Source organism: Leptonychotes weddellii, chromosome 4 (genome assembly GCF_054177405.1).
Source record: "Leptonychotes weddellii isolate Sample4059 chromosome 4, ASM5417740v2, whole genome shotgun sequence".
Taxonomy (NCBI): domain Eukaryota; kingdom Metazoa; phylum Chordata; class Mammalia; order Carnivora; family Phocidae; genus Leptonychotes; species Leptonychotes weddellii.
Window position 1 is genome coordinate 83,785,975 of NC_138372.1, and position 11,333 is coordinate 83,797,307.

The 11,333-nt window shown below is 34.3% G+C and overlaps 1 protein-coding gene across 4 annotated transcripts in view; it reads left to right on the top strand.

Moving 5' to 3' along the window:
- Window positions 1-11,333, top strand: part of GPSM2 (G protein signaling modulator 2) — a 46,127-nt gene that overhangs the window by 4,111 nt on the left and 30,683 nt on the right. Inside the window, exon 2 of one of the 4 annotated variants that reach the window (XM_081815576.1) lies at window positions 6,333-6,637. The exons of 2 other annotated variants lie outside the window; for them this stretch is intronic. In XM_081815576.1, the coding sequence (XP_081671702.1) occupies window positions 6,582-6,637 (56 nt within the window). In that variant the 5' untranslated portion in view covers window positions 6,333-6,581. The remainder of the gene's footprint in view (window positions 1-6,332; window positions 6,638-11,333) is intronic. One more of the 4 variants, XM_081815577.1, reaches the window with a different exon arrangement.

Here is an 11,333-nt window from a genome sequence, read left to right on the forward strand (position 1 = left end):
TGTAGTCACTGGCATAATTCAGATTAACTCCATGTATAATCTAAAAATAGAGCCTCTTTCTAGTTTATCAACACCCCCCCCCACGAAAAACCTTCAGTATTTAACTTCTTCCTGATTTATCATGGGCTGCCAAACCAAAGACACTAAGAGTTTGCTCATGCAATAATTATTATATCCACAGTGTTTTGTGTAGAGACTTTTGGAAACTGCTGTTGACCTACAGACATTCAGCATTTCTCATACGAGTGGACTCATACTTGGTCCTTTCTCACTGTTTAACAACAGTGAAGGCTTGAAATATTCAAATCTTTTTCTTCTTCTATATTACATTTTGTTTATTTATCTAATTTGAAATTTCATATGTGGTTTATTTGTATTTAGTTATCCAGGAAGGATAATTCATTGGAGTCCTTAAATATAAATGTTTCTCATCAAAAAAGGAAGTTTATGCATAGTTTAGTTGTTTAGAGTGGTGAACTTTTAGGTATAAACATTGAAAACATGAAAAGGAATTCTTATTGTATATTGCTAAAATTGTTTGGATTATACTAATCTGAAGTGGTTGCATTTGTGTTTTGAAAGGCCGTGGCTCTGGATCCGAATTTTTTTTTTTAATCTGCCAAGAATAAAAAAATGAGAGTTTGAAATTAATACTACCTTAGTTTGCATGTATTTGATATCTTTCATAATGGCCTTTGAGATTTAATTTCAAATACACTTGGAAACCCTTCTGACTGGTGGTATACCTTTAAGATATAGATTTATTTGGAATCTAGAACCATTAATCTATTCTTTGAATTTTATTCTATTTGTTTAGGTGACTGATAGTCACAAACAGCTTATTAGAAAGTTTTTATAATAAAATGTGTTTCAGTCAGCAGTTACACAGTTATGCTTGTTTTCTAAACTAACTTGGCTTAACATTCACAAACTAACTTTTGATTGTTGCAGACATAAAGATTAGCAATAAATTAAGACTTAACCTTAATTGGAGTGCATGCGTTAGGATTATATATTTGCTTAAGGAAAACTTTATTCATACAGTTTTTATAGCATAATCTGTGGTAAAGTCACATTTCTCCAAAATGATAGAGAATAGAATGATCTGCTTAACTAATCAGTATGATTGTTTATTTTATTAATTTGGGATTGTGTAAAGTAATTTATATTTGCCATGTATGACAATTATTAGTGGGTACTAACCATGTTCAACACTATACATAAATATACATGGATATACACACACGTACATACATAACCTTGAGTTATCTTTAGTTCAGAGTATTATGTAAAAATTTGGTTATATTATTGGTTTAGAGATTGAGTATGTTGAAAAAATAATCAGAACTATTCATTGCTTTTTTTTCTTTCATTGGAGTTTCTCTTTAATTTTGCCACTGACTTATTGCAGATTCTTTCCCATTCATCAAATTTTATATGATTTCAAGTTATCTCATTTGATATCTTTATTTTTTTCAGCTATTATTTGTGAATATAGCACTTTACCAAGTACAAGTTTAATAGAAGTATTCCACTTTTTCCTATTCAAAGTGTAACCCATTTTTTCCTCTTGGAAGTATCCTTCTTGCAGTCTAATTTGTTAGTCACTGTGTACTGCTACTGTTCCACCTACCTTGAAAATTGGAAATATTTTGGGGCGCCTGGGTGGCTCAGTTGGTTAAGCGACTGCCTTCGGCTCAGGTCATGATCCTGAAGTCCCGGGATCGAGTCCCACATCAGGCTCCTTGCTCAGCAGGGAGTCTGCTTCTCCCTCTGACCTTCCTCCCTCTCATGCTCTCTGTCTCTCATTCTCTCTCTCGCAAAAAAAAAAAAAAAAAAAAAAAAAAAAAATTCTTAAAAAAAAAAAAGAAAATTGGAAATATTTTAAGTTCTCTGTTACTGCATGACCTTTGCCTCTCACATCTAGTCAGTGTGCATTGTTTTTCCTTTTTCTTTAGGTACTCCTAGCCAGATTACTTAAGTACCCAGCCATTCTTAGGTCTGACTTACCTTGCTTTAGGCACTAATTTCCCACATCAGTCATATATTCTGATATCAAAATCTTTTTTTTTTGCATTTAGTTGGCTCTTCAACATCTGCCGCACTAAACTCAGACTGAACTTTTCTCTCTGTTGGACTTTGTTTTTGCATCCTTCTTTATTATCCCCATTATTACCACAATGTGTATTTGTTATTATAACCTGTACCCTTGAGTCTAATATAAAAGAACTTCATTTAAAATATTTTCTTGAGGGGCACCTGGGTGGCTCAGTCGTTAAGCGTCTGCCTTTGGCTCAGGTCATGATCCCAGGGTCCTGGGATCGAGCCCCACATCACATGGGGCTCCCTGCTCTGCTGGAAGCCTGCTTCCCCCTCTCCCACTCCCCCTGCTTGTGTTCCCTCTCTCGCTGGGTCTCTGTCAAATAAATAAATAAAATCTTAAAGAAATATAAAATATTTTCTTGATTCTTCTTCCATATTTATCCCTGCTCAGATTGATAAAAGGTTACTGTATCTGACTTGAAACATTACAACTGAAAGGGATTTGGAGAATTTGACTATTGCACTTTAGAGGGAATTATTAGGATAAGAAAAGTTTAAAGAATTTAGATTAATCTGGAGGCAAGAAAAGTAAATTATATTTATTGTCTGATAGGTGTTACCAGTTTATAGAGATACTTAAAAGAAAGAATCAGACCAGAGGTTATTGGCATTTAAGTTGGATAGTTTGGATAAATTGGAAGGACAAAAGATATACATGTAACTGTGTATCCCCTATGTTTCCCCTATCACTTAGTTCGCAAATATTTTACTGCCAAGGGAGTAGAGCAAGGCTAGGATTTATTTACTCTGATTGCATACCTTGGACAGTGCCTAGAAGTCCACCTACCCATATGAGAGTCTGCCTATTTTGACTTCCTAATCAGGTAATTAAATGTGAGGCAGAGTTATATACTACTTTATCTTTCTATATGCTTTTGTCAGTTTCTAGCATATAGAAAAAAATTATTTCATTTTATTTCTCTGGTCAGACCAAAAGGTGCTGTGAGTTTTTGTTAGCAGTGAGATTTTGGGAGCACTGTTTTTTAAAACCTGGGAGATGATATGAAGGACATATGTTTCCTTGTAAATTATTAGTTATAAGTCTTAATGGAGATTGGAGATTTGATGACTTTTTAACGTTCTTTCAAACCTATAATTTCCATTCCATTTCCTGGCCCTGTCATTAAATTTTCTTATCCTGATGAACATAATTTATTATTTATTGCAGATTTTATTACTGCTACACTGGTAATATATAAACTATGTGTTAAATATGAAGTGGGTTTTTTAACTCTGTGTAATGTGGAGCATGAATGAACACATTGTTACTAAATTGGTTAGAGAGTTCTTGCAGAATTAATCATTGAATCAAGAATTGCTTGTGGGGGGGGCGCCTGGGTGACTCAGTTGGTTAAGCGACTGCCTTCGGCTCAGGTCATGATCCTGGAGTCCCGGGATCGAGTCCCGCATCGGGCTCCCTGCTCGGCAGGGAGTCTGCTTCTCCCTCTGACCCTCCTCCCTCTCATGCTCTCTGTCTCTCATTCTCTCTGTCTCAAATAAATAAATAAAATCTTTAAAAAAAAAAAAAAAGAATTGCTTGTGGGACGCCTGGGTGGCTCAGTTGGTTAAGCGTCTGCCTTCGGCTCAGGTCATGATCCCAGGGTCCTGGGATCAAGTCCCGCATCTTCTCCCTCTGCCTCTGCTTCTCTCTCTCTCTGTCTCTCATGAATAAATAAATAAAATCTTAAAAAAAAAGAATTGCTTGTTAGTTCAGTGAATAATTATAAGAAATGCTACTTTATTGTTATGGAGATTGTAATGTAAGAGTGACTTGTTTGTGATACACTTCTTTTGAGAATTGTAAAACTATATTATAAATTGTCCTTATTAAAATGGTGAATAGCATTCTGTCTTCTTATTTTAATTATTTTTAAAATGTTTCTCTACGCAGTCTTAAATAAGGTATTTCACAACTCCATTTATATGCATTTGTTAATTTGACTCCATGTTTACATTTTATTAAGTATGGAGTTAACATTTTTTAATGATTGGTAAAATTTGGAATTACATTATGATCTGGATGAAAAAATATTTCAAGTAAATTATAACTTAATTGAATTCAAAGTTAAATTTATTCTAATACTTCACCTTCTGCCCCATTTTATAAATAACAGCCTAAACCTCAGCATGGGTAGGGGAAGACCTTTTGGTTGACAGTTTAGCTGTTGTGTAATCTAGATGTACTTTGAAGCTATGGCTATTCATATCTACGCTAATTCCTTTATAGTGTTTTATTTATTAAGGAGGATTCCGAACAAAAGAAAAAGAGTTTTGTTGGGTTAATAGCTGCTACCCTTTCTTTTCATCCTTTCTTAAGACACTGCTTCCTTTGTTGGCCAGGGAAGGTATAAAAGGAATATTTTGTGGTTTTTCTTTTTGTATGTCAAACTGGTTATTAATAAGAAAACTTAATTTCCTCTGGGAAGCTTGTCAGTATTCCCAAGGCTGGTCCTTTCCACCTTCCACCTCCTCACGGGTCCTTTTCTGCTCTGTTCCCTTCTAACCTCTTTTCTAACTGTACTTGATTAACAAAGCAGTGGGTGTGTGTGATTTAGAGTCTAGTTTATGTTATATTGAAATATTTAAAAGGATGTTATGTGGCAAAGGAATTAGGTTTATTGGATGGCAGCAAAAGGAAAAAATGGGTAGAAATGGAAAGATTGCTCAAAGTATGGAACAAATTTCTAAAAGAACTGTTCAAATTAGGATTAGCCACCTCAAGACCTTTCTGGGAATGCTGTGATAAATGTTAGACTAACTGACCTATAACGTTGTTTATAACAGATTCCAGGACTTAATAATTGTGTGTGTGTGTGTGTGTGTGTGTGTGTATATATATAATCTATGTATTTATATACACACACATATGTATATCTTATTTGTTTCTCTAAACTGCTGCCTTAGAAGTTATAGTTTATATCTGATGGCCTGTAGTTTCTCTGTAATATATCTGGGTATGGGATTCGTTTTCATTTATCTATTTAGGATTTAGTGTGTGCTTCTTCAATCTGCTAATTTAAGTCTATCTTCAAGTCTGAAAAAAATCTGTCTTTATCACTGAAGATTTTGCCTTTACTTTTCTTTGTTTTTCTTTCTAGTACTGTAATTAGACCTCTGTAGAGCTTCTCATTTTGTCTCCCTTTTCTCTGAACTGCTCTTTAGTATTTTTCATCTCTTTATCTCTTTGTGAATGTCTGAATAATTTCTTCAGATATTCTTCTAGTTTACTCATTCTGTCTTTAGGTTATCTGCTGTTTAACCAGTACATTAAGTTACTAATACTAATGTTCATAGCAATACTTTTTTAATAGTAGCAAAAAAATGCAAAAACTACAATCCAAATGCCCATCAACAGCAGAATAAAAAATATATTTGGTATTCAATGGGATATGACACAGCAGTGTAAATATGCAAACTGTAGCTGTGTGCAACAAGTGAGATGAATCTCGGAAACAATGTTAAGCAAAATCATACAAAATTAAATGATATAATTTTTAGGCCTATGCAGATATTGAACCAAGGTTATAATGACAAGCAAGGGAATAATGAACAAAATTCAGTTTAGAGATCACCTTAGAGGGGAAAGGAACGTGTGATTGGTTAAGTTGAGGCACCCAGACGACTTCAAAGGCAGTAATGTTCTTTATCTTCAACTGGGTGGTGTTATATAAATGTTTGTTGTGTCATTCTACTATACACATAGTTTCTAAATTTCTTTTGTACCTACTCAGTATTAATAAAAACATTTTAAAGACCTTAAAAAGTAAAAGTAGAATGTACTCTGAGCAAATGAATACAAGTATAAGTTAATTATCAGCACAAATGTCTTTGAAGGAATAAATTTAGAGTTTGGAATTGGCTTGTTCAAATAATTACTGAATTCTCATTTTGCCTGTTATAATAGCATTTTTTAAAGCTTAAAGTATCATATCTCTTTAGATACTCTAACACATTCTTCTATATCTGTTTATAATAGAAAATATTACATAAATTATTGTATTTTAAAACAATTTAAAAAATTAAGGTACAGGTCCCAAATAAATGTAATATATTCACATCCTTATTGAGAAGCTTCATGGCGACAGTTAAGCCCTTTGCTGTTTTTCTCCTGTGATTGACATGACAGCAGTCTGTGGAGTTAGCTGTGCGATTATGTACAGATTGGAATTACTTTAGGTTATTCTTTGAAAATAGGACTTCAAGCAAGGCATCTTGTATTCCTTTTGCAGAAATGTTGCTGAAGTGCTCCTGAAAGGGCCAGAGATGCAAGGATTTGGGACACATTTTGAACCTTTAAGCTGTCTGACATTGACCTCCTTTCATTATTAATAAAGAAGAAGCAGGAGCTTAGGATGTATTAACACCAACTCATTAATATACTAACCGGACAATGTTCTGCAACAATTCTACATTGTAAAGAACTGGATTGGCACTAAATAAAATAATTTCATATTTTACTCAGCTTATAATATGACTCGATGGAGGAAAATTTGATAAGCATGAGGGAAGACTATTCTTTTCATGTTCGTTACAGGTAAGACTACTGCTTTCATGGTGGCTTTTAATCCTTATTTAAACATGTATTTAGCTCTGATCATTTCAAATTTAAATTCGAATGTATTCAAAATATACTAGCCTTAGTTAGTATCTCCTATAAATGATATTTTCTTTTTGTTGTGTTTGTTGTAAGTTTTTATATCCTTTCTATAGGAAAATGGTGGTGAAGATCGATTATATATTATTGTTTATTAATGTTTTGTGGACGAGTTTATGAATAGTTACTTTATATTTTCTAACTATTGTAATGCAAGTATAAAAATGAAATAAATTTCTAAACGTTTGGGGTAAAAGATGGATTTGTAATATGGTCAGATGAATGACCTAATTTTTGTGTTTCAGTTTTGAAATGGTGATCTTTTATAAATGAGCTTTTTAAAAAGTGGGTAATGTTGAAAGGGGTGGGTACTTTCTAAACATGATAAACTAATAGCCAGTTTAATATTTAGTGATAAAATATTAATGACATTTTGGATACATTTAGGAACAAAGCAGTGATATCTGCATCATTATTTAACATTTTATTCTAAAAGTTCTGGTCATTGCACTAAACAATAAAATGAACATAAACATAAATATTGGAATGAAAGGCATGTAATTATTAGTAGGGTTTTCAGGATACTAATAGATTCTTTATCAAAACTGTTTTAAGTTAGTATTAAACATCAGAACTTGTAGCAATGGGTAGTATTCAGCATCTCTATTAAGTTGAAGTTGTTGATTACCAAATCTTAGATATCTTAACGTATGTTTAGGAAATAGATTTGTTGTCTTTTGGAGCAGATGATTCATGTTAGGGCAAAGTGCCACCACAAAAGTTTATATAGGTAAGATGAGGGTATTTCTATTTAAAAAAAAAAAAGAAGAAGAAGAAGGGGCACCTGGGTGGCTCAGTTGTTAAGCGTCTGCCTTCGGCTCAGGACAAGATCCCAGGGTCCTGGGCTCGAGTCCCACATTGGGCTCCTTGCTCAGCAGGGAGCCTGCTTCTCCCTCTCCCTCTGCCTGCTGCTCCCTCCGCTTGTGCGTGTGCTCTGTCTCTCAATAAATAAAATCTTTTAAAAAATAAAAATAAAAAGTTTTGAATAAAAGAAATGGAGGACATTCAACATAATTAAAATGAGCTTTTATTATATGAAAGGCCCTCACTCTACCCTTTTGGGCATAGTTCCAGAAACCTGGGAGTTACCTTACATGCTTTTTTCCCTTCTTACTCTCTATCCAGTGTGAAGTCATGCCAGTTCATCCTAAATGTTGATCCAGATTGATCTACCCATCTGGATCCTCCCTATCCCTGCAATAGTTTAGGCCCCCATCATCTTCCTTCCAGACTCCCTCTATTCTCCATTCTTTTTTTTTTTTTTTTAAAGATTTCATCCATTTATTTGACAGAGAAAGAGCACAAGCAGGGGGAGAAGCAGACAGAGGGAGAGGGAGAAGCAGGCTCCCCGCCGAGCAGGGAGCCCGATGCGGGGCTCGATCCCAGGACCCTGGGATCATGACCTGAGCCGAAGGCAGACGCTTAACCGACTGAGCCACCCACGTGCCCCTCTATTCTCCATTCTTACCTCTTAGAATCCATCTTTTTAATTTGCTGCTAGAGGGCTCAGTCTAAAAACACAGAGCTAACTACACAAATGCTGCTTTATCACTGTGGTGGCTCCTAGTCACCTGTAGGGCAGAGTCAAGCTTAACATAGTATGCAAGATCTTCCATTTTCTAGCCTCTGTGTATTCCTTTGTCCTTACTTTCTCCAGTCCTCACCTTGCGCTTTGAGTTCTGGTTCTCTATACATGTCTTGCTCTTCCATGTTCTGTGCCTTTGCTCATGCTGCACCCTATGACTTGAATTATCTACTCCTGGAAACCATTTTTAAACAGTATATTTTGACTATGTGCCCTCCCTGTGCTCACATAACATCCTTTGCATATTTCTTTCTTTGTATCAACTCTATTAAAATTCATTGTATCTGTTTATATGTTTGTCTCCTCCTTGACTACTCCCTTCTTTGACCATTAACTTCCTTAGGGCAGCCATGATGGCTAGCTTGTTATCTGACTCATAGTGCACGTTTGATGAAATGTCCATTGAATTCCATTGGACATAACTATCAGATGAATCTAGTAAGTAAGATTTTATCTGTCTTACTAAGCATTTTCAAGGATGGTATACTTCTTAATACTGTAAGAGCAGCAGGTAAGGAGTGGATTATACTTCTCCCTGTAGGAAGATCTTAGATTTGTCCTTCTTCCATGATAGGTCAAATATGGTTATATATTGGTATAGGACTTCACCAAAAGAAACTTTAAACTCTGTAACTATTTTTAGTAAGAATATGCCAAACAAAGCTCTGGCTTCATCAGTGTTCTAAGATCAGCATTCTGTATATTAACTGGATTGTTGTATAATTGCAGATAATACTTTGTGTCCTTTATGTTAGGAGTCATGGCCTAGTATAAATTACTATTCTACTCTGGTAAACAGGTAGCATGTAATGTGTTATCCATATGGTTCTTTCGTTGTGGCAGTCCTCATCCATCCCTGGAGGAGTTTCTGTGGCACAATGAGTTTGTAATTTTGAAATGGGATAATCCTTCAAACACTAAGGAACCTCCTGAGAGATATCATAATGCTTTATGAAATATTTTGTGACCTATTTGTGAAGGTAAAGAGAAATGGAGACTGATAGTAAAATGAAATTAGTTTCTAAACTTTAAAACAGTATCTGAGGGGCACCTGGGTGGCTCAGTTGTTAAGCATCTGCCTTCGGCTCATGTCATGATCCCAGGGTCCTGGGATCGAGCCCCATGTCGGGCTCCTTGCTCAGCGGGAAGCCTGCTTCTCCCTCTCCCATTCCCCCTGCTTGTGTTCCCTCTCTCACTGTCTCTCTCTCTGTCAAAAAATAAATAAAATCTTTTATAAAAAAATAAATAAAACAGTATCTGATTGATTTTAAATTAATTATCATTAATTTTTTAGGCATGATGATAATTTTTTTTGAAAATGGTGATGGGTCTTAAAGAGGGCACGTACTGAATGGAGCACTGGGTGTTATACGCAAACAATGAATCATGGAACACTACATCAAAAACTAATGATGTAATGTATGGTGATTAACATAACAATAAAAAATAAAAAGAAAATGACTCTTAGAGATATATACTAAGATATTTACAAGTGAAATTGTATGCTTTCTGGGATGTACTTCAAAAGAATCTGGGGTTGGAGAGTGAGGATGGAAGTAGAGATGAAACATACTATATTACATATTGGTAATGTTGATGTTGAAAGATGGATATATCAGGTTCATTATCAAACTAGTTTCTCTAGTTTTGTATTTCTTTGAGAAATTTTTTTGTTCATACTTGTTACTATGGATAATAAACACTTCAGTACTTTCATATTGTAAAAATTAGACCATTGTATGCAAGTTGTAAAGGAATACAATTTTGGTGTTGAATTCTTCAGTTTTGCTAGGTAAATGTAGTTGTTAATATTCTTTCCTCAAGAATAGTTTGAGGTAATGTGGAATGGTGGAAATAGCACTGGGTTTGGAGACAAAGATAGGATTTCATTTCTCAGCTTTGCATTCCCATGATCTTATTAATAGGTCGTTCAACCTGTCTGAGCATCATTTTCCTCTTCTGTAATAATACCTATCTCAGAGCGTTATTTTGAGAGTTAAATTTGATATAATATATAGTAAAATCACTTTTAAAACTAAGTTACCAATCAAAATTCAAATCTAAATCAAGACAAATTTACACTACTTTCTCTTTCACAAAGTAAACTAGAATAACTAGATATATGTGGTAAATTGAATGGATGAAAATTGTTTGTGGGGCTAGGATTGATAATGGAAAAGATCCATGCTCAATTAGAACCCATAGAAGGTGGAGGGAGCTAAGGTCTATAAAAAGAGATTTGACAGCTGTAGAAGACAGCACAATGAAGATGCAGAGCACTCTTGTTTTGAATCTTGAGTCCTCAACCCCATCATTTATTCTTAAATAGTATGTAAACCCTTTGAGGGGAGGATCCGATTTGAACATAATCTGCATTAAAGCTTTTAAAATGATGTAGCATTGAGGTTTTTAATCCTCTTTTGCTTTCATTGGTATGCCATGAACACAAGAAACCAAAATTAAGGAAGTAAAGGAAAAAAATCTAGTGTGGAAGAAAAGTAAATAATAATAAAATATAAAAATCATTGAAATGACATGAGTTTGTGCAAAAATGAGGAATTATAGCTATAATGGTCTATTAGAAAAAACAAAAACATTTCAGTTAAGGATAATAGTACTGTGTTTATTTATAGTTATTAGGAATGTATTTTCTTTGGTTATACAACTAGATAGGCCATTAGGAAGAATAAAAGAAACTTTGTATGTGGGATGTATGTTAATGGAGTTATTTTCCCAGTTTGTCTTCTGCTCTGGGTATGTTCTTTGTTTCCAACCCAGCTGGTAAACAAATGAAGTAATTCTATTCTCTCATAGAGACAAAGAGGATATGAAATTACTTTCTCTCTTACTATTTAATGATCTTCTAAAAAATTTATAAACCAACCTGCCTTGCCTACTTTGCAATTAGATATATTTGATTGAGGTGTTGGGAGATTTTGCCAGAATATTGACTTCTTTTCTAATAAAATTATACCAGAGCTGAATATTTCT